Here is a 24,297-nt window from a genome sequence, read left to right as displayed (position 1 = left end):
AGATGGCAATGTAAATAGTCTAAAAAATGTACACTATCTTGATCTACCGATTCCATGTATAAAATGTTCTTAGGGAACTAGTAAGACTCTTGTGAGATTTGTCGTATCTTTGCTTGATAGTTGAAAATTGGAAACAGTGCCAGTTAGTAAGAAATGGGTATTATCCATATGATAGAATATTGTATTTATTAATGTGGAGCTCTTGGTACCAAATATAAGTTTAAAAATCAGGTTATCAAAGAGTATGTATGATACAATGCTTTTTTAATAAAATAAAACACATTTACATACATAGTCACTATGCCACAAGATGTTACGAATAGTTTTCTCTAGATAGTGGCCTTACAGGCAATTTTTATTTGGGGTGTGTGTGTGTGTATGTTTTACTCAGTAAATGTTTATTACTTTTGTATTCAGAAAAAACATTAATAGAATCATAGGAAAGTTTAACTAAAAAAGAAAATATCATATTATTTAACATATCCTTGAAGTGAGATTGCTTCCTTTTGCTAAGCTATATTTTGTAATCTCCACAACAAACATTAAATAGTAAAATAAAAGTTGATATAAAAAAACTTGCACAGTAATAGGAAGCAGTGTTTACATTCTGCCGCTCCTTACATTTTGAAAAGGGAACTCATAATCTTAACCAAGACTATTTCTTATCATTATTCAAAAGTACCTACTTTTCCTAAATATTGCAAATAAATTATTTGTACTTATTAACTTAATGCTAGACTGGACTTATTAACAAGAAAGCAGTGTATTGTAAAGGAACCAGTCAGACTTGGGTTAAATTCCTAATTTTGCCATTTAACTTTGACATAACCACCTAAACCCAATCAACAAAAAGAAAAGTATAGGTTATGTAACTGAGCCAGTGAACAGAATATTTAAAGTCCAGGTACACACCAGGAAGTTGCAATTTAATACTCACCAAAATACATATCTCCTTCTATTTACATTTTACTCATTTCCTTTTGATATTCCAGAAGTTTTTACTTAGATTATTCTAGACAATTAGAACCTTTTCTTGCCCATTTGGGGAAGAATTATTCTTCTAAGGCTGTAATTTGGCATTAAGCCAGGAAATTCATGGTTCTTTATACCATGAATATTGAGAATGTTGCTCACTGTATTTGGCAATGTCTTCTTTATGAAAAGATCTTTCCCACTTTTGAAAATAGAATAGTTATGCCTCTCTCAGGAAATTGGGTTACCTCAGACACAATAAATTGTGTAATTAATGTGATGGTTTCTTCTTTGTGTTAATTGCTAGGATGTTCACACACATCTGTGACCTCCTCTCTAGAAAGTATAGCATGGCATGTACTTTGAGTAGTTAACTCCCTCTTGGCTTCACTTTTTTTTTCTCTCTTACATGATTCATCCTATTATGTCTACTTCTGAAAGCAGGGATAATACTCGCCCTCATTTAAAAGGGTTTTAAGGATTAAATATCAGTGTGTCTACCATACTGCCTGGACAACATAGAGGGCTCAAAAATAGTAATTTCACATGAGAGGGGTTCTAGACTTTCAAATAACCCAGTTTGATGTACTCTTGCTTATGTAATCACTTGATAAAATTCAACATGTTCCGAACTCCCTTTGAAATAATGGAAAATGACAAAAATAAATAGTCAAATGTCAGAACTAGAATGAAAAATGAAGTTACCTCAAACAGTGAAGGGCAAAAGAAACTGGATCTAAGCCTGGAGAAATTGAGACCTCGTCTGTCTGAACTGATAGATGACTAACATAGTTTACCAACTGGCTTTTTCTTCATCTAAAAATAAGCCATTTAACAAATATATTTTAGGATTTTTAACTGACAAATCAAGAAATTATCTTATATTGTTTTAACATATGAATAATTTATAAATTATTTTATAAATATAATTTAAAATTTTTAAAAATAGTTACCCTAAAACAAGACCTTTAAATGTATCAGTGCTGTTTGAAAAACCTAGCAATGAAGATGGAGAAGTTAAATAAAAGATAATTGACAACAATTAACAGTTTGGTGTACATAATAAAAGCAAATTATATGAGTAACAGCCCTTATCTTCTCCTTAGTGGCTAAGGTAAGGGGAAGATGTCATTGTCATTGTGTTGTTGCTGATTATAGCTCTTTTTAAATTTGTTTTCATACTCTTGAAAACCTACCCAAATTACACAGGAAAATCTCACAGTTCAGCAGTGCAAAAATTTTATTTCTTTGTTTCCCCTCCCCACCACTTTACAAGATGTAAAATTTTACTTAATCCACAGTATTTTCTTTTTTAATCATCTGTTATCAGTCATGTCAAATGTGAGGAAAAAAACACTAATCAATTAAAAATATCCGTCCCCCTTCCCCACTGCTACAGCAAATTTAGGATAAATCTACAGCATTCACTTACTTTAGCTGGTTCTGATACTGAGGAATACTTTTTTATTTGAGAATCAACACCTAAAGACTTGGCTAATTGTACAGCATTTGAATCATCACTGATAAGTGTTCCAAGAGCCACAAGAAGTCTAAAAGTGGCTTCTAAGTCTTGTACTACTTCCAAGATTGTGCTAATTAGTGACAAACATTGAGCTTTCCCTTCAATGTTATGGTCTTTATGAAAACAAACAGAATAGTTCAGGGCCAATGTAGCCAGAGCAATGTGAATGTTCTTATTGCTCCCTGATTTCAGTTCTATTGCATGGGACATCAGTGATTCCCTCTGGGACATCATGAGTTTTTGTCCTGCCTGGCCAATAAAACAATTGCAAAAAGTCCTGAGAGCAAGCAGCTGGTTTGCTGGCTTTCCTTTAGGGTTCAGAAGATTGATAAGATGACTGCTGAACTGAGTCCCTTCCTTTTCATTGCAGAAGTTCTCATTCACACTGGGGTGTTTAATTGACAACCGAAGAATGTCAAGTGCAGGAAAGACAATATCTATTAAAAAAAAAAGTCATTAATGCTTATGAAAATAAAGAAAATTTCTTTTGACTATCAACTTTTAAGGATTTTATGTTCCCACTACAAAATTAACCATTTTAGAAAATGTGAAAAATCATGTGTCAGCTTTTAAAAAATGCACATATTTCTGAAACTTTTGTTAATTTTCCATAATTTTATATAAACTAGATTAATTATTGTAAGATCATATTCACTTTAAAATAAGGTAACTCTCTCAGGTTATCAAATAGCCTACACACTGTGAGTATTCAAAAATGAATGGAAAGAACAGGGCACAGACCTTGCTTTTAAAACTTCTGAAGACCGAACAATTAAACGGGAAATTCTTTTTTTTTTGAGACAGAGTTTCACTCTTGTTGCCCAGGCTGGATTGCAATGGCGTGATCTTGGCTTGCTGCAACCTCAACCTCCCGGGTTCAAGCAATTCTCCTGTCTCAGCCTCCCAAGTAGCTGGGATTACAGGTGCATGTCGCCACATCTGGCTAATTTTTGTATTTTTAGTAGAGACGAGGTTTCATCATATTGGTCAGGTTGCTCTCAAACTCCTGACCTCAGGTAATCCACCCACCTTGGCCTCCCAAAGTGCTGGGATTACAGGCGTGGGCCACCGAGCCCAGCCAGAAAGTTCTTAAGAATTCCAGGTAACAAGTGATAGGATGCTTATAGGTTGGTGGGAGCTTTATAATCAAGGACTTGGGTAGATGCCATCTGAATGAATGCACAAAGTAATCTTAGCATCACCAAAGGTGAGAAAATCCAACATTATGTGCTCCATAATATAAAAGTAGTATGCATCATCATTTATAAAGAATTTTACCTAAAAAAAACTCCTACTGAACCAGAATCTAATTTTGCCACTAGCAATAAATACAGAGATGGAGGAACACATCAGCAAAATCCATAATATGGGACATCTTATTGAAAAAAAAAAAAAAAAAAAGCTTTTTCTGCAATAAATCAATGGCATGAAAAAAACAAAAACAAAAACAAAAAACGGGCAAGGACTCTTTGGGAATCAAAAAAGATTTAACTGACATAATTGGGAAAAAAAAACACCAAACTTACAGTGCATGTTTATAGCCTAGGGTTAACAGGTCACTAAGAGTATCTTGGATGCCTGGCAGGGAATCCACAAATGCTCTCAAACAGTAAACAAACTGGTGCATATATGGGGATCATTATATTACCTTCAGATTCTCATAAGGCATGTAACGAAAACAAGATTATCAATTCCAGTAGTGTAGTGAACCCTTTTCGTGAAGATTTTCCATAGTGAACTAGAACTACCCAAGTTAACTTTTATTTAATCTACAAATACCAGTAATATTGATAGAAATGAAGATAAAATTTCTTGCTTTCTGGTTATATTTTTGAAGAGTGTTTATTTACCTTCAGGCCAGTTAATAGCTTTCCACAAAATCTGAAGTTGCTGGACTGTGGGTTTTTCTGAAGAACTGTTACATATTAGAGACAGTATCTTCTCAAGTAGTATCAAGTCATCCTCAGTTAACTTCTTCTCTTCAGGTGCAGTTCCATTAAGTTCCTTCAGTTTACCTAAAACCCAAAACCAAACTTTCAAAATTCCCTAACTGTAATTGGCCAGATAATATATAAATGTCAAGACTTTCAATAAAAGTACTCTAGTGTACACCATGGGGATTTAAGATGTTTCTCAGCAATTATCACAATCATCAAAAACCATAAAGTAAGGATAAGGCTTGTGAGCTTTGTCTTTTTTTTTTCTTTGAGACGGAGTGTTGCTCAGTCACCCAGGCTGGAGTGCAGTGGTGTGATCTCGGCTCACTGCAAGCTCCACCTCCCGGGTTCAAGCAATTCTCCTGCCTCAGTTTCCCAAGTAGCTGGGATTACAGGCGCCTGCCACCACGCCCAGCTAATTTTTTGTGTTTTTAGTGGAGACAGGGTTTCACTGTGTTAGCCAGGATGGTCTCGATCTCCTGACCTCATGATCCACCCTCCTCAGACTCTCGAAGTGCTGAGATTACAGGCGTGAGCCATCACACCCAGCCCTGTTTTTTCTGTTGTTGTTTTTTTGAGACAGAATCTCACTCTGTTGCCCAGGCTGGAGTGCAGTGGCTTGATCTTGGCTCACTGCAACCTCTGCCATCAGGATTCAAGCGATCCTCCTGCTCCCGCCTCCCAAGTAGCTGGGACTACCAGCATGAACCACCACACCAGTTAATTTTTGCATTCTTAGTAGAGATGGGGTTTCACTATGTTGGCCAGGCTGACCACCATGGTGACCAACTCCTGACCTCAAGCGACCCGCCTGCCCTGAACTCCCAAACTGCTGGGATTACAGGCATGAGCCACCACGTCCAGCCTCCATTTTGAATGACTTTCAAAGAAATATGTGTAATATATATTCAAGTATAAGTCAATAACCTAGTTTCTCCATGAGAAAATTTATAACAACTTCTTAGCCAATTTATGTCAACTTCTACAGTTGTCAATGAAATAGTCAAAGAGTTAAATGCCTACTGATAACATTTAATTTATGACTTAGTTCCATACGCATATCTGACATCACATTATTTTAAAAATTTATTTAATGGACATACTGCCCTTTCTTCCCATGTTCACATTTCATGAAACAATTTCCTTCAAATCCTTCACATGTATCTTTAGTATCAGCATCCTTTTTATGACTTTTGAGTTACTGTGTTTCTTTAAAAATCTTTATCTCAAGAATAAAAAAGTCCAAATTCCGATAATAAAGGTAAATTATCCAAATTTACACCGTTGAAATCAATTATAAATGGAAACTAGGGCCTGTTTCACTAATCTCAGGTATTAACAACTTTAATTCTAATAAACAAAAATCAAGTTTATTAAGGAATGCAAATATCAAGATACCTGTTAGATTTTCACGAGTTTTTAAAAAACATCTAAAAGTGTGCCTATACTACATTATTCAAAATAAAGCAATTAAGAAAACATTAATGAGTGATTTTTATAAATTTTTACAATACTGACCCTGCCTTATACTCTGGTAAGTATTTTATGTTATGTTATCCCAATTAATTCTCATCATAATCTTTGTGGTGAACAAGCTAACAGTACCCTTAGTCCAAAACAACAACAACAACAAAACACTGTTATTTTGTTTTGAGGAACACAAACAGAAAAAGCAATCAAAGTGGCTAAAGCAGATTCATTTCTTTTTTTTTTTTCTTGAGACGGAGTCTTGCTCTGTTGCCCAGGCTGGAGTGCAGTGACACGATCTCGGGCTCACTGCAACTGCGCCACCTCCCAGGTTCAAGTGATTCTCGTGCCAGAGTAGCTGTGATTACAGGCGCCCACCTCCATGTCCAGCTAATTTTTGTATTTTTAGTAGAGATAGGGTTTCACCATGTTAGCCAGGCTAGTCTTGAATTCCTGACCTCAGGCAGTTCGCCCACCTTGGCCTCCCAAAATGCTGGGATTACAGGCATGAGCCACTGCACCAGGCCAGCAGATTCATTTCTAATGGGCAAATGAAAATGAACTTGTGGCCGGGTGCGGTGGCTCAAGCCTGTAATCCCAGCACTTTGGGAGGCCGAGAAGGGCGGATCACGAGGTCAGGAAATCAAGACCATCCTGGCTAACACGGTGAAACCCCGTCTCTACTAAAAACTACAAAAAAAAAAACCAGCCGGGCGAGGTGGCGGGCGCCTGTAGTCCCAGCTAATGTAGTCCCAGCTACTCGGAAGGCTGAGGCAGGAGAGTGGCGTAAACCCGGGCGGCGGAGCTTGCAGTGAGCTGAGATCCGGCCACTGCACTCCAGCCTGGGCGACAGAGCGAGACTCCGTCTCAAAAAAAAAAAAAAAAAGAAAAAAAAAAAAAGAAAATGAACTTGTATTATTTCTGAGGTCCACTAATTTTTTAAAGATAAGATCTTTATTTTTCAAATGCTTGACTCATTGATGTTCATTAATTTTTTTAAAAAAACATTAAGAACCTGGGTGGGTAGAATTTACATTTTCTACCTTTTATTTTTTTTTATTAAAGTCATCATAAATTACTTACTTTACATTTGTGTAAGGCTTCTTAGAAAGTATTATGGATCCTTTACCAAACTGTATATCTGTGGTGGACATAGTTGTTTAATACCGCAATAGAAATCTCTATTCATATTAAGTACCCAATTCCTGACACGTTGGGAAGAGAAACAACCTTGATGACATCTCAAACAGTCTGTGAATATGTGAAAAAATTAATTAAAGAGACTTACCTAATATTTGTGTAGGGTTTGCTTGGTCAAATGTGACAGCCTCTTTTTTAGGGAAATAAATATTCATTGTTTTAGATGCAGCTGATCGGTAGGCACTATTCCCTATTTAAAGAATAGAAGATGATGATAACCGTAAGTAGTGATCAAAAATGAGATTTTACTAACCATATGACTTAGTTTTGACAATTATTGAGATATGCAACTATTCAGTGCATGCACTAAACAAGGAACCTCAAGGGGAAAAATATCCACAATATTTTGGTTACTTTATATTTATTGATATAATATTTTTTGGTTTGGGGAATGGAAGCTTAAATGTAGAACAAGATCATCTCATACTTTCTACTTCTTTTTTTTCTTTGAGATACGGTGCAGTGGTGCAATTACAGCTCACTACAGCCTCGACCTTCTGGGCTCAAGCGATCCTCCCACCTCAGCCTCCCAAAGTGCTTGGATTACAGGTGTGAGCCACCAAGCCTGGCCTAAGATTCAATCTAAATTATACATTTTAAAAAATGTCAAAGAATACCATATAATTATATGAAACTTTCCATTCTCATCTTTTCTAAGGCACGCTGATCTCTCCCTTATGTCTTTTATTGCTTATTCCAAATGATGTAGTAGGCATTATCGTTTGCTCTAATCTTTTTCTGCATCATCTTTATAAATTCCCAAGTTATAAATCCCTGAAGGACAGGAGTCCTAGTCTTTTTTTTTTTAAATTATTTTATTAAGTTTCAGGGTACATGTGCAGGACGTGCAAGTTTGTTACATAGGTAAATGTGTGCCACGGTGGTTTGTTGAGGAGTCCTAGCCTTTTTTTTTTTTTGAGACAGAGTGTCGCTCTGTTGCCCAGGCTGGAGTACAGTGGCGTAATATCGGCTCACTGCAACCTCCGCCTCCTGGTTCAAGCAATTCTCCTGCCTTAGCCTCCAGAATAGCTGGGATTACAGGCATGTACCACCACGCCTGGCTAATTTTTGTATTTTTAGTAGAGACAGGGTTTCACCATATTGGCCAGGCTGGTCTTGAACTCCTGACCTCGTCATCCACCTGCCTCGGCCTCCCAAAGTGCTGAGATTACAGGCGTGAGCCACCATGCCCAGCCACCTTTGGGATTTTTATGAAAGCTCCATCATGGAGGCATGACTGATTTTTTTTTTTTTTTTTCAGGCATGAACCACCAGGCCCATCCAAGTCCTAGTCTTTTACACTTTTTTTCACATCTTAAGTCTCTATTATATTAACAGAAACTCAGTATCTGATCATGAACTGGCACATGATGAAAATTCATCAATATTCAATGAATAAAGTGACTTCAATTAAGTATAATTTAAATCTAATTTACATCTCAAATTTCAAATCTGAATCAACGTAAACCCTATTTTGTTCTAACGTACATTTAAGGTATTGTGCAAAAATATGAATAAAAGATTTATTTTAATATTCTGAGTATATCAGGAATAGAAAGGGATGAAGGTAAAGATGAAACTGAGACTGGTGTATAAAATTAATTCTGTTTATAAAGAATAAATTTTTCTTGACATAAAAATGAGCTATACACACGCTGCCTGCATTCTTGGTCATTATAGTCTAGTAGTTGTGTTAAGAATGCAAATATTAATCAAAAATCATCCAAATATGTATAATGAAAAGTTCCCTGATGGAAAAGTTCAGGATGCAATGAAAGATAAGAGTAGGTGATCTAGCAAAGGGCATATGTGGGTGTTCAGAAAAGTTTCACTGAGCTTATCTAATACTGTATTATACAATTAAGTAAAAAAGAAAAGGCAGAAAAACAGCCAATAATTTGTGGTCTAAATGACAAGGCAAAGGGCAATACATAAGTATGTCAAAAGAAAACAGTGAGTTCAAAGCTCTGGAGGTAGAAAACAGTATTACATGCTAAGAAACTGACACCGGTCAGTATGGCGGGACAGAGGAAAGGCAGAGAGGAATGTTAGGCAAGGCAAAAGAAAAATATTCACTGGGAAGCCACTGAAGAGTTTTTTAATCAAGGGAGGTGCAGAAACATAAGAGTAAACAATAAAATGATCACTGTCTGCAGTATGGATCATGGAGAGACCAATTTGGAAGTTATTTCATTATTCTAGGCAAGAGGTGACATTAGCTTGTACTAAGGTATATAAAGTTCCAATATACACACCATACTGTTAAAAACTAACTTCTGGAAAATGGGAGGGAGCACTGTTAACTTTTGTTAACAAGTACAGCTAACAATTACTAAGCATTAATTTGGTAAAAAGTTATTTACATAAATTTTATAATTTTAAGCTCTTAATTCTAGTAAGTAGATATTACCTCAACTTTGCAAATGAGAAAAACAAAAGCACAGACACATCAAATAAATTGTTCAAGGTCAAGCAGATAAAAAGTAGTAGAGCTGAGATTTGAATTTAGATTCTCACTCCAGAATCCATAATCTTAATTAGAGTTACTATGTTATACGTCAGTATTGCTAACCAATGTTACTTATGCAATTAAAAAATAGCTTACAAAATCACATGCCAAGTGATGGACATGGTAGCATGAGCATGTAAACCCAACTACTCAGGAGGCTCCGGTGCGAGGATCATGTGAGCCCACGAGTTTGAGCCCAGGCCAGGCAACAAAACAAGATCCCATCTCAAAAGTAATAAAAAATAAAAACATGGGCTAGGTTAGTTATTGAGTGGTAGGTTTATGGGTGTTTATTTTAATGCTGAATAACACATATGTTACTCAATTTCTCTCATATAAATTATGAAGAATATAAAAATTAAGTAGAAAAAAAAATGCCAAGATATCTTTCAAACTTGAAAGAGATGAACCACAAATTTAGCTCTGTGTTTTACTGGCAGCCAATACAGAGGAAAACATACCAGCACACATTCAATGAACAAGTTAGGTATGTCAGACTGTAGACTAGATAACTAAGGATTAAAAAACAATTAGTTGCTCAGAAGAATGATAGCTATTCCAGGCCTAAATCACAGAAGCAAATTCTTTCCTGAGTCTTCTTAGAGAGACCAATGTATAATCCAGTGAATAACATTCTCAACACATTAAGTAAGAATGAAGAGATGAGAATAAACATAGACTTTGTAATAGTAGCGAGGAAAGCAGACTTACTACAGTAAAACAGTAGTTTCCGTTCCTAGATGCATATTATAATCACACTGGAAGATTATAAAACTACCCTTTGCCAAGTCCCTAACTCACAGCAGAATTAGACCAAGTAAGCATCTCTGGGGATAAGGCTGAAGTACGTTTGGAAAGCTCCCCAGATGATTCTAATACGTAGTAATGAGACAATTCTGAGAAAACTCGAAAAGCCGGACAAGTTTGGTCTTGATTTACTACACAAAAAGTTCTCAACCAAGAAAATGACACAAATTTTCTTACTCTTTTCATTAAATAAAAGTTCCAGTGAATTTTTAAAATCTAAAAAAAGGAAAAAGAAACAAAAAGTATGTACCTGTAAATGGATCAACTCCGGCCATGGTAGTTCCCATACTTGTAGAACCTGGTACATAACGACCAGCACCTACAATACAATAGTACTCCTAGTAAGCAAAGGTGACTGCAAATTATAAAGTTCAAACTCTTCTTTGCTTATTTCCATTATTAAGCAGAATTCACAATGGTGTCATACTATACATAATAAATATGCCATAAATTTAATACAGAAAAATGCTGAGAACAGTGCCTGGGCATGTCTTAAGTGCCCAACAAATGTTAGCTACAAATTAAACATTACATGCCTTATATATTATAATTGTAGAAGTTTAGTAAATTACAAAAATGTAAGTGGATTGGAGAGAAATAAAAGTTTCCAGAAAGAAATGTGAATGCTATTCTATTGAAGTAAAGGGGTGGGACTAACTAGCACATAAGACAATTGGAAAAGACTCAGGTAGGTTAGAGATACTATGACAACAGCCCAGTCACATTTTATTATAGATAATACTTGTGGCTGTCCTATTGAAAATAAAAAGAAGGAAACATAAAAAGTAAGTATAGAGAGAGAATCAGCAGGATTTGGAGATACTCAGAATATTGGATCAGCCTTTATGGGAAGAAGAAAAATGAGCTACTGTTCTAGCCTCTCTCAATTTACACTCCAGGAGTTGTTATAATTGGTGCAACATATACAGAAAAGCCAAACAAAATTTAAAAAGCAAAACCAGAAAGAGAGTAAGATTAATTAAAATAATGAGAAACACAGAATAAATAGGTTTGTTGAAATTTAACCATATGCCAGCTAATCATCTTCTATGCATATATTCATTATACTATTCTATAGATACCATTATAATTCACAATATTTTAGAAGCAGAAGGCTGAATAACTTGCCCAAGGCATTAAGCTCTTAAGAGGTAAAGTACAGTCTCACACTTTTCTAAATATGGTTTTCTGACCACCTGAATGAATCACAGTTTCAATACACAGATTCCCAGAGTCCACCCATAACCCAGGGGTATTCCAAACTGGCTCCACTTTGAAACACTTGGGGAACTTTAAGATCGCTGGGCATGGTGGCTCACGCCTGTAAACCCAGCACTTTGTGAGGTTGAGGTGGGCACATCACCTGAGGTCAGGAGTTCGAGACCAGCCTGCCCAACATGGAGAAACCCCGTCTCTACTAAAAGTACAAAATTAGCCAGACACGGTGGCGCATGCCTGTAATTCTGGCTATTCGGGAGTCTGAGGCAGGAGAATTGCTTAAAGATGCGAGGCAGAGGTTGTGGTGAGCTGAGATCGCACCATTGCACTCCAGCCCGGGCAATAAGAGCAAAACTCTTGACTTGGAAAAAAAAAAAAAAATCTAAGATCAAACTACCACCAAGATCATTTATTTAATTAGAATCCTTTGGTGAGAGATCAGATCATGAATAGTTTTAGTTTTAACCTCCTCACTAATCTATTGAATCAGAATCTCTTGGCCGTAGAACCCTGGGATAAGTAATTTAAACAAGCTTCCCAGATCATTCTAATAAACATTAGCAGTTTAAGGACAGCATAAATTAATATGGGGAAGAAAGAAGAATTAAGATTGACTTTAAGTTGTAGCCAGACAGGGAAATCTTTTGGCCCCAGTGCCACTGACAAAGTTGGGAAAACATCATCATCAACAATGACTAACATACACCGATGGCTTAAATATACGCCAGGCATTCTGCTTAACACTTACACATATTATGCCATTTTATTTTCATACCTCAATATGGTAGAGGCTGTTATATATTTATATGAAAGGTATTCAATTATCCTAATGATACCCTAATTCTCTTGGACATTGTGTATGCTATCTTGCATATCTGCATAATCACTGCATGTTCTGAGTTACTGACATTATGGAACAGTGAGATATACTCTGGTTATAATGGCCCCCGGAGTTTTCTTGATTTTGCTGGTATTAGTTGAAGCTTGGTATGTTCTTTCTGTTCCAGAAAAAAAGGCCGCCAAAGTGATTTGGATTCTCACTTGGTATTAAGTTTCAGGACATCACTGTTTCTGAACTGCTGATAAAGAGAAAGCCATCTTATCTACTCTTCAGATCTTTACTACCATTTGAAATCACATGTTATCAAAGACTTCCTTAACAGCCACTGTACCATCACAGCATTTAGTGCGATAGTTAATTATTTTCATTTACTGGTTATCAATGCACATGGTACAACCATTTGCATCTGGGCCACAAAAACATTCACAGGAAAAAGGAAGCTCACTGACAGCAATCCACAACTTCATGACACTGACTTAACATTGTATGTTTGTCCAATCTCTGGCTTAGGACTGTAGATTGTGATTTTTATAGCTCACAGTACTAATCTGCAAGGCCAGTGGATACCTAAAGGCTATGATCTCTTCCCAAACTGAGTATACTGTCGAGGAACTCTGTCTGAAGATCCAACAACAGCATCATATAAGATATCAAAAGCCATTCTGAAAATAGAGACTTCTTCAGCTGCCTTAAAGTCCAACTCTGGCAACTTTTTCCAGTAGTGTTGACGCTGAGGCATGCATACCTTGGTAAATAAATTCATTTTGAAGAGATACACCAACACTTCAAGGGCTTCAAGAAGGACATTAATAACTTAGATTAGGAAGACTATTCCTGGGTAGCTGGGTGGAATGTCTCCTTCCATGTTAAGTCAAAATATGCCTGGGGAGACTTCTTGATTGTACTGCTCCATCCAATATCAGGGACTCACATGGCTCCTTCTCTGCTCGTGATTGGTAGCATCTCGCCAGTGATAGCACTCATGCTGTGTCTTGGTTGGTGGGTTCCCCTATTATCTAATTTCACAGATAAAAAAAATAGGCTCAGACAGGTTAGGTAACTTGCCAACTTCTCACAGCAAGTAAGTGGTAGAGCCCAATTTTGAACCAAGGTTTGTCTGACTCTAAAACCTATGTTCTTAACTACACTGCTCTCCTGGTAGGAAGGACCCCTGGAGAAAACAATGAGTTCTAATAATATGCTATTTAAAATTCACGAGGATATCTACACAACTACTCCAGGAAAAAGCAAAAATCAGAAGTTAAAGAAAAGGAGATCCATCAAAATTGAAAATACAGGTAAGGAATTATCAGTTATGGGATGACATCTCCAAGATGTAAAGCCATGTAATGCAAGATGCCATACATTTAGTGAAGAAAGATACATGAATCAAAACTGCATCCCACCTGTAAAAGGATCTGCTGTGGGTAGTGTGTTAGAAGATCCTGAAGAGCCCGGAACATACCGACCACCACCTGTGCATGCAAAACAAAGAAAAGGCAGAAGTGCACCAAAGTTCTGAATTTTTCAAACAGCACAATGCTTGTTTTAGAAGAACCTACATTTGGAGAAAAACAGAAGAGCAAAACTTTCACATGATAGAATGACAGAAACTATAGTTAGAAGTCTTATAGCTGGGAAAAAACTGAAATTTTAATGAATATCCAAGTTTTGTTTTCTTAACTTTAATGTTTTATTATATCTTAGCCCCAGCACTTAAATATTAAAGCTTAATTCAAATATCAAAAGAGAATTGCAGGTGATATCTGACCTAAATATATATACATACAATCAATTCCTGTCTCTGTTCCTATACAAACTCACAAGAATTCCTGCTGTTGTTGTTATCAAAACCACAGGCACTAAATGTTAATCTTTTAGAGCTCCAGGTTCATTAATTCATGTGTCAAACAATGGACTCAGTGCTGGGGATCCAGTAGGGAACAAAATTGCTAATACCCACTGAAGCTTACAACCCACTGGAGAAGAGAATTAGAAAGGGGATGAAAACTACAAAGGAAAGAGATTTCCATTTATACATTTACGAATGTGTGGCATATGTGCCTATGTTTTGTTAGTACCTCTAGGGAAATAATCAGGTTGTCCACAAAAACAAAAAAAAAGTAAGGATGCTTATAAAGTTAAGAGTCTTAGAAGGGCAAAACAAGCCAAGTGCTTCCTAGGTTTCCAGACAAAGTCAGCTGCTTTAATTCCTTTCCTGTATCCCACATGCAAAATAGCTTACACAGTACTACAATCTGTGTTCACTCTTTTGAACTATAGTCTAAAATTCCAACAACAAAAATATCCAGATACTAAGCACTTATTTTCTTTTTAAGTGCAAGTATTTGGAGGATCAGATAATCTGTAATTCAGTAATGAGTTACTTTGATAATTTTTTTTTTAATTTTTAATTTTTTTCAGACAGAATCTTGCACTGTCACCCAGGCTGGAGTGCAATGGCGCAATCTCAGCTCACTGCCACCTCTGCCTCCCGGGTTCACGTGATTCTCCTGCCTCAGTCTCCCAGGGAGCTAGGATTACAGGCACATATCCACCACATCTGGCTAATTTTTTGTATTTCTTTTTTAGTAGAGATGGGGTTTCACTATGTTGGCCAGACTGGTCTTGCACTCCTGACCTTGTGATCTGCCTGCCTCGGCCTCCCAAAGTGCTGGCATGAGCCATCGCACCTGACCTGATAATTCTATTTAAATCAAGATGCAGGAAACATTAGTTTTATTATATGAATGGGCAATGAAATTTTGAAGTAGAAGGAGAAGAGATAATTTGGGAATGTGGAGTAGCTTTCAGGGAAGAAAAGGTGGATCTACATAAGGATTTGAGACAGGAATACAATATGAGGTCCTTTTAAACAAGGAAGAGCACTAGCACATGAAAAATGTGAGTCAGAAATGACGAGAGGAAAACATTAACAGTCAAGTGCCTATCTCAAAATGTTATTTGGAGGAGGCATTTTATTTCCTCTTAACCAGCCTCCAGAACTCACATTAATATTACTAGGATTAGATTCCACTTCTTAGGAGCCAGAATTTGGACTAGTACCACCAGCATTACAATTTACAGACTGTTATGAGCACCTAACTGCATTTATAACATCTGAGATATTGCATACGATGTTACAAACAACTAACTTAAAATGAACTTGTAGAATATATATCACATATAAACTAAAACTACCCACAGGGCTCACCTTTAGATTTGATGCATGACTGACCAATTTAGCCTCATGTGAAAAAAGAATTATTTACTAAATTTTGCCAAAATATAATTTTTAAAAAGAAACACTATATAAAAGAACTTACAAGTTTGTTTTTGTTTCAAATAACTGAAATTCCATTATAGTATGATTGTATTTTTGAAAGACAACAATTTACTATTATTTCTGTAAAATACAGAATTACTACATAATTTGAGGCTTAAACATACGAATGTGGAGTAAAACTTTGTTGTAGATGTTGGTATTTATTGAAAAAGCTAATCACATGAGTGTTTGAAAACATCAAAAGTATCAATCAACACTAATGGAAATATGTAAGACTCAATATAAACACTAACTTACCTGTAAATGGATCTGAAAAGCTGGGATTCCCAAGTCCCAACATTTGACCTTTTGTGTTATCAATAATAAATTTAGCCACTTGATCCAGAAACATAGGATTCAAATCATTCTTCTGTAAGAAGTTGTATGCAGTTAACCAGGGATCATCACTGGTATTATATGGCAATTTATATGATGGTCCACCTTCATTGACATCAATTGAGAAAACATAATCAAATTCCTAAAGTAGGAATATAAAAAGGAGACACATGTTTATTAATTTATCTGTTCACATATATTAATGACATACAAGATAACACAGATGTGTTCTTTATTTTAATAATTATAGTACTTAAATTTTCTCCAAAGTACAGTGCTAAAATCTTCCTTTTTGGCAGATAAAGATTAATAGCCCCCATCTGCATGTGATGCAAAATTAGTATTTCATTAGGGGATGGGGGTGAGGATGAAAGATGGATTACAACTACGTATTAATTCTAGAGCCAAAGGAGAGTTTCCAACTAGTTGATACCAACGTCAAAATTATCAGCTGTTACTGTGCCCTACTCACCAAAACATGCCGGCATTTTAAGCACTGCCCTGCAGGGTCCCTCATGTCTTGTCAAGTTAAATATAGCCAGGCATGAGGTATTAGATGAAAGGTGGCACAGAAGCTCCCAATACAAAATGGCTGGGAACAGCTTTTGTACAGAAATTACTAAGTGACAGACAATTGCTAATTTGTCTATCAAATGCAGCTCTTACTACATGGAAAGATACTTTTAAAATATCTATTTCAAGACAAGGAAAAAAAAAAGATTATTATCCCACACAGTAATGTATTTTTAAATGTCAAAACAAAGAAAATTTTATCACTATGGGGCAAAGGAAACCTTTAATTTGCCTAATGATTTAAGATAACAGTAATTAGAAAGTAGAAGTCGACATACTTTCCCTTCATATAAAACTTTTCCAGATGTTTGCTGATTAGCACCAGATGAGCCAACAACATCACCAATTTTTATCCACCTCCCTTCACTAACACTCCACTGATAGGCTTCGACTTTCTCCCCATCTCTGATTAGACGAGTCTGTCCTTCTCTAGTACCTTAAAATAAAAATTTTAAGAATCAAAGGTAGAATGGCAGTGTAAAATTGAAAAACATTTAGATAGAAAATTCTTAACATTAAAATTTACACACAAGAGAATATGGATTTTGTTTTAAAATAAAATTGTATTAAATATTTAAAAATGTAATTTTACTAGAAAGTGGCCAAAAAAAATAACAGTTAAAAGGAAATATTATTAGTCAAAGGAAGGTTAACAAAACGTGATTCCACTAGGAAGCAACTGGCCCATCAAAAATAAAACAAGTTTTATTAGTGAATGTATCTTCCTAACACATTTCATTCCATAAATGGCTCTCCATTAATCCAGTGGCTCAGGCTGAAAAGTAGGAAAGTCTGATACCTTTCTCTCAACCGCATAGCTCCTTCAGCTACTTCTCAGCACCCGCTTCAGCTACTTCTATCAGCTCAGTCTTTTTTTTTTTTTTTTGAGATGGAGTCTCACTCTGTCGCCCAGGCTGGAGTGCAGTGGCCAGATCTCAGCTCACTGCAAGCTCCGTCTCCCGGGTTCACCCCATTCTCCTGCCTCAGCCTCCCGAGTAGCTGGGACTACAGGTGCCCGCCACCTCGCCCGGCTAGTATTTTGTATTTTTTCAGTAGAGATGGGGTTTCACTGTGTTAGCCAGGATGGTCTCGATATCCTGACCTCGTGATCTGCCCATCTCGGCCTCCCAAAATGCTGGGATTATAGGCTTGAGCCACCACGCCCGGCCCAGCTCATTCTTTATATCCAGAAAACTGTCTCCTTAACATCTCCATCATCATCCCTTGGTCCAAGCCACCATCATTTCTCAGTTGGGTTGATTCAATGGCCTCTTACCTGTGCTCTTGGCCCCTGACAGTGTATATTCCACCCAGCAACCTCAGGAATTTTTTCAAAAGTTTAACTAGGTCCTGACACTCTACTGCTTGAAACCCATCAATGCTTCTAATCTCACTTGGTAAAAGCCTAAACTCTTGAGTAGTGTACAAGACCAAATATAAATTGTCCCTACTACCCTATATGATCTTACTTTCTACTACTCCCCCTGTCCCCTCATCTGCCAATTTCAGCCACAGAGCCTTTGCACTGGCTGTTTATTCTGCCTATGATACTCTTTACACAGATATTGGCAGTATTTGCTCCTTTGCCTCTTTAATGACTTTACACAAATGTCATGTTCTCAACAAGGCCTTCAGTGGTGGAGACAGCTATCCATCCTCCAAAGAATCATGCTCTTCTTCCATTGGATACAGCTGTAGTTGTCTAGCCAGAGACTACATTATCTAGCCCCCATGCCATCGAGCAGTCACATGCTGTCACATTACTGAGTAACGGTCAGTGGAATCTGGGTGGGTGTGATATATGCCGCTTCTGGCCTAGACCATCATACTTTAATCTCCCCTCTTACCCCATCTTAATCTGTTTCAATTTGTTATTTTGGTTGACCACATAAAGAAAATCCAGCCTAACATACGGGGGTGGCTGAAAAAGAGAAGACGAGTCTTTTCAGAAAATGTGGATAGGCCAGAAATACTAGTTTTTTAAAGGTTATAGTGTACAATCTGAAACAGCATCAATGAATTTTTCATGCTCTATTATACTAAAATCCACTGGTCTATCTTGCACTTTTTTTTTTTTTTTTTTTTTTTTGAGACCGAGTCTTGCTCTGTCACCCAGGCTGGAGTGCAGTGGCGCGATCTCGGCTCACTGCAATCTCTGCCTCCCAGGTTCATGCCATTCTCCCACCTCAGCCTCCCAAGTAGCTGGGACTACAGGCGCCTGCCACCACACCCGGCTAATTTTGTTTTTATATTTTTAGTAGACACAGGGTTTCACCATGTTGGCCAGGATAGTCTCAATCTCCTGACCTCGTGATCCGCCCGCCTCGGCCTCCCAAAGTGCTGGGATTACAGGCATAAGCCACTGTGCCCGGCCATCTTGCACTTTGAATGGCTCTTTTACCCATGTCTGAGTTGGTATGAGATACTAGTCATACGGAAAATAATGGTCCAATGACTTACGCAGATCTTCTGCATATTTATATAATTATTCCACATTAAAAAATGGCATTTGTTAATATTATCACTGGTATCAATACAAATGGGAAGCTACTAAGTTCCTGGTGGAGATACATTTTTCCCAAATTTCAATTTTCACTCAAACACTTGAATTTTATCTTTGGCAACATATATTGTCAGTTATTTTCCTTGAGGGAACATGCTCACTTTGTTCATTTTCCAAAAAAGCCTGCCAAATACCAAAGCCTAAATAACCATAGTCATTCTTTCAAATAAAAATAGCACTCCATGAAAAAACTGGCAGTTTAGCCTGCAACTCAAATGACGGCACAAGTTCTTTTCTTTGAGACACCGTAGTATTTTGATTTATTTTATGTCTACTTTATGTTTTCTCACCCAGAATATTTAAAAAGACGTGTCAAAATGTAATAAAATTTATAATTCTTAATGTTAATGCCTCATCAAGGACATGCTTAATGGCAAACCATTAAAAAAAAAAAAAAAACAAACACTGCATGCAAATAGAACATTACCAGAATGGCTTAATGCCCCTGCCCTGATTTACATACTAATGAACCAATGGTTTCACCCACCATTGTTTTTGTACCATAAGTGCAAACATTAACACAATGTACAAAATTCAAATAATATCTAGTATTACAAAAATTAGTTTTGACCTCATGGACGTCCTGAAAGGATCTCAGAATCCCCAGAGGTCCATGAATCAAGCTTTTAGAAGCACTGGTATAATTACGCAGTCAAGAGATACATCCAACACAAGATTTCATTTGAGATGACTACTGTCTCCTGATTTCGAACTCAAATGATTCCCAACTCATTACACAGACAATGCTTGATTTAAACTCTTTTTTTTTTTTGAGACACAGTCACACTCTGTCACCTGTGCTGGAGTGCAATAGTGTGGTCTCAGCTCAGCCTCGACCTGCTGGGCTCAATCATCCTCCCACTTCAGCCTCCCGAGTAGCTGGGACTATAGGAACATGCCATCACACCTGGCTAATTATGTATTTAAACTTGTTCTAATATTCAGTTTGTACAACCCCTCTTAGAGAATCCAATCAACCAAAAAGTATTAAATGAGTGCCTTTTGAATGCCTACTGTAAATGGTCTAAGTCTTGGGAGATTTATTTTTTAATTCCTGTTTATGAGAAGCTTAATTCAAAGTCTACTGTGAGACAGAGGCAAGAACATGGTTTCTCATAGTGATTATATATAATAGTAGAAATTCTCAAAAATCAGCATCTAGCAATGAGAGTAACACTAATACACGAGCAAAACAACATTTATTTTTCTTCTCTTAATTATTCCAAAAGCCAAATATGGTGAATTTTTCCTACTAGGTACAATAAAATACTTACCAGGTTCATTAAGATGTTCCCTCCCAGGAAGCTGCTCAGCATTGATGTCCCCTAAATCGCCAGTTTTAGAATCAATGGTTGCATGAGACAGCTCTTTTTCAAAAGCCTTGATTTCTTCAGCACTTGCTGTTCGATCTTCTGATTCTGTAAACACTCTAATAATGCCATCACTGTAAGGAAAAATAAACTGATTTAAAAAGTCATTGCCATAATAATACATTAACATTATCACACCTGAATGATCCATAGTAAAAATCATCTGTATTTGTGAAGGAGAAACATTAGCATGTATTAATTGCTGATTATAGCACTGTGCTGACTTCAGCACATACTACTATTATGTCAACTATTTAATAGACAAATTATTGACAAAGAACAGAGAAATATATATTTTATACAAGTTCCAATTCCAAGTTAAATATTTACCATTGTAAAAATCTAGAACTATAGTATGTAGTTTTAAAGTCAATATTATATAGTTATTACCATATAGAGAAGGGTAGTGGGCTAGTTTAGTTTATAAAGGGCTCAAAGACCCAACGTAGGGCTTAAAATTAGCAGATGTTCAGTAGAAAAATATGGTCTTCCTTTACTATGCCAGTAACGAGCAATGTAACTTCAATCAAGGGGAAAAAAAAATGGCCTAATGTTTGGATTAGATGGCCAATCTTAACCTCTTTTCTCAGAAAAATTACTTCATCTCCATGATTTCTTAATTCCAAATGTTGAGATAGGAGAAGCAAATTAGACACTTTCAGTTGTATTAATCCTGGCCCATTCTACAGGAAACCTGTTTCTAACTTAATCATCCACAAACATGTGTATCACTCTTTCTATTGGTTTTTCTTCAACTTCAAATATGCTTGGGGGGAAAAAAACTAAGCCTATAAATCACCCCCTGTCCCAGCCAAAAAATAAAACACTCACTTTATTAGACCCTCTATCCCCTATAGCTGTCACCTTCTTTTTCTTCTTTTTTTTTTTTTTTTGAGACAGGGTCCCACTGTCACCTAGGCTGGAGTGCAGCGGCGGCAATCACAGCTCACTGCAACCCCAAATTCCCGGGCCCAAGCAATCCTCCCACCTCAGCCTCCTGAGCAGCTGGGACTACAGATGCATGCCACCACGCCCAGCTAATTAAAGAATTTTCTTTGTGGAGACAGGGTCTCAGGAGCTCACCCAGGATAGTCTCGAACTCTTGAGCTCAAGCGATCCTCCCCCCTGACCTCCCAAAGTGCTGGGATTACAAGTGTGAGCCACAGCAGCTGGCCTTCTTATTGCTTTCAATGCTACAGTAGCATTATAGAGTAGTCTACGATCCTTCATCCATCTCCTCCAACCCTTTATTTCCTCTTATTTGCCTTTTTTCCTATCATTTTCCATTCAAAATGTGATTGATGCCAAAAGTCACTAACAACATCTTTCAAATCCAAATGCTTTCCAAACTTACTATTCCTTGACTCCTCAAACACTTTTTGACACTGATGACAATCTCCCTCCAAAATCTTTCCTTTTCTGTCTCCCAGAAATTTCAACATTTGAATTGCTTTGTTTTGTTTAACCTACTAGCTTCTTTTTCTCTACTAATGGTGTATCATAAAACTCAGTTCTTAGTCTTCTGTTCCTCCCCTGTATTTCTTCTCTCAGAGAATGGTGTTCTATGGTTTGCTTTTGGAAGCTTTGCGAAATCTTTATCTTAGCCTCAGTTCTTATACTAGGCTCCAGTTCAAATGACCATGATCCACTGGCATGAGTGTGGCTCACCACCACTGCAGACCTCAGGAAGTCTAAGGCCACAGTCATCACCTTCTGTACCCAACCAATTCTCCCACTTCTCCATTTTTATTAATGGGGACTTCCAATCACCAACAGTTTGAAGCTTTATCCTTTTCTTTCATCCTTTTTCTGACTGTTTTCCTTCTGGATTATCTCATTTATTTATTTCCTACCCATTAGCATTGTGGGGCCAATGTCTTATAACTTCACACTCCTACTGTATTTGCTTTCTAATATACTTTCCTGTCCATTGTCACCAGTAGTTAAATCCAATCTACACATTTAATAATTCGTAAGTTCTGCTTCAATTCTATTTCTTGCTCAAGAACCACAACCCTTTAACCCCAAGCAATGAATCTAAAAAATGCCTGGCATGAAAGCACTAAAGGTTCTCCACAGTTAAGCCCCATTGTACCTATTATCCCAGCATCAGTACTCCACCATTTTCCTTCACTTCCTAGGCATGCTGCATTCATTCTCACGAAGGAAACTTATACTCTTAGCTTTGACAAAAATTCACGTACCTTTTCTTACTCATAATCTTCCAAAATCCAATTCAAACTTCTTCTACAGAAAGTTTTCCCACACCAATCTCTACCTTCTCTAACTTCTTTTGTAGTCAATATCTTGACTGCACAATTGCAGTACAATACTGGTACATCATGCATCACTTAATGTGAAAGCTATAAAATCTACTACTGTTTTGTTTAGTAACTGAAGTGTCCATATAGTCTTCCCAAGACACCTGAAATTCCTCATGGCTTATCTCTATACACTCTAGTGCCTACTGAAGGCCTAGACACATAACATTTAATGACTGACTAGGATATAAATACCTCGCACCAACCACAATGTCACCATTGTCGAGCACACAGCAGCACCATATAGACTGAGCTGGAAGTCGGATGGTTTGAGCACATTCCCCATGTTTCCAGATTCTCAGAGATCTGTCCTCTGCTGTTGTCACAAAGTCTAAAATTAATGAACATAGGAAGTATTAGTTTGAATAAATAAAATTAAGTACATTTATACATACCATCTTTCCGGATACACTTTCTGAAACCCAAAGAGTTTTAAAATTACAGCTTTAAATTTCATATGTTTTGTCACCTACAACATATACAACTTCAAAATCACATTTTTTATTCATGTCACATCTTACAAAGTCTTTCTTCAGATACCCAAGAACTTTTTACAACACAACAATGTAATCTGAATTAATACAAAGATCGCCATACAATTTTCTTCTTTGTAAACAGGAGAAAGATACTTACGAAATAAATTTACTAAATTATTCAAGTCCCCACAGACAGTAATCAGCCCTCCTCCTTTTATCTCACAAATGGGACGGAATGATCAATACAAAACATTAAATACATAATATAACCTTACCTCTACAATTTGGAAAAACGGATATGCTATAAATATAATTTGTATGTCCATAATATACTTCAAGACACTCGCCAGTGATTTGCCACCTTCTAATACTAGCATCATTTGCACAGGAAAGAAATTCTGTTTCACTCAAAATTGCCAAACCTCTTACACAGTCTTCATGCCCTGCATTAAAAAACAATAATGCATATCAATAAAACAGATAATTTGGCTGATGGCTTTATACATTTTACAAACATTATAAAACATATCAGTGAGTAGTAAAAATTAATTTTCAAGTTAGAGAAATCTTATTTTCTGTTGAAAGTCTGGTAACCAAAATTTGTATTTAAGGTGTAGCAATATTTTTTTATCATCAGTCTTGGGAAGTTATTTTATATTCATCCTGTCTTCTCCAAAAACCTCTAGAAATAGTATTTTGATCCCAACAATTCATTTCTACCTGATAATTCATTTTTAATTTTTCTTCCCAAATAACAAGAGTAACTTATAAAATACATAATATTCAAACATAATAGAAATATAAAACAAAGAATAGCCCATAAATTTAAGAACAAAACATTCTCTGAACCTTGTGAAGGA

The 24,297-nt window shown here is 36.6% G+C and overlaps 1 protein-coding gene across 4 annotated transcripts in view; it reads right to left on the bottom strand.

Annotated features, from left to right (window-relative positions):
- Positions 1-2,197: 2,197 nt before the first annotated feature.
- Positions 2,198-24,297, bottom strand: part of PLAA (phospholipase A2 activating protein) — a 41,205-nt gene continuing 19,105 nt past the window's right edge. For 2 of the 4 annotated variants that reach the window (XM_045373338.2, XM_045373340.3), the window contains 10 exons: positions 23,713-23,880; positions 23,157-23,292; positions 20,545-20,714; positions 16,986-17,143; positions 16,057-16,276; positions 13,880-13,948; positions 10,665-10,733; positions 7,187-7,288; positions 4,345-4,509; positions 2,198-2,931 (listed from right to left, as the gene is read on the bottom strand). In XM_045373338.2, the coding sequence (XP_045229273.1) occupies positions 2,366-2,931; positions 4,345-4,509; positions 7,187-7,288; positions 10,665-10,733; positions 13,880-13,948; positions 16,057-16,276; positions 16,986-17,143; positions 20,545-20,714; positions 23,157-23,292; positions 23,713-23,880 (1,823 nt within the window). In that variant the 3' untranslated portion in view covers positions 2,198-2,365. Of the gene's footprint in view, positions 2,932-4,344; positions 4,510-7,186; positions 7,289-10,664; positions 10,734-13,218; positions 13,490-13,879; positions 13,949-16,056; positions 16,277-16,985; positions 17,144-20,544; positions 20,715-23,156; positions 23,293-23,712; positions 23,881-24,297 lie in introns of all 4 variants that reach the window. The other 2 variants (XR_012424660.1, XM_045373339.2) reach the window with 2 other exon arrangements.

Source organism: Macaca fascicularis, chromosome 15 (genome assembly GCF_037993035.2).
Source record: "Macaca fascicularis isolate 582-1 chromosome 15, T2T-MFA8v1.1".
Classification (NCBI taxonomy): Eukaryota; Metazoa; Chordata; class Mammalia; order Primates; family Cercopithecidae; genus Macaca; species Macaca fascicularis.
The sequence above is the reverse complement of the archived record's forward strand: the minus strand, read 5'-3'. Positions and strand labels throughout refer to the sequence as shown.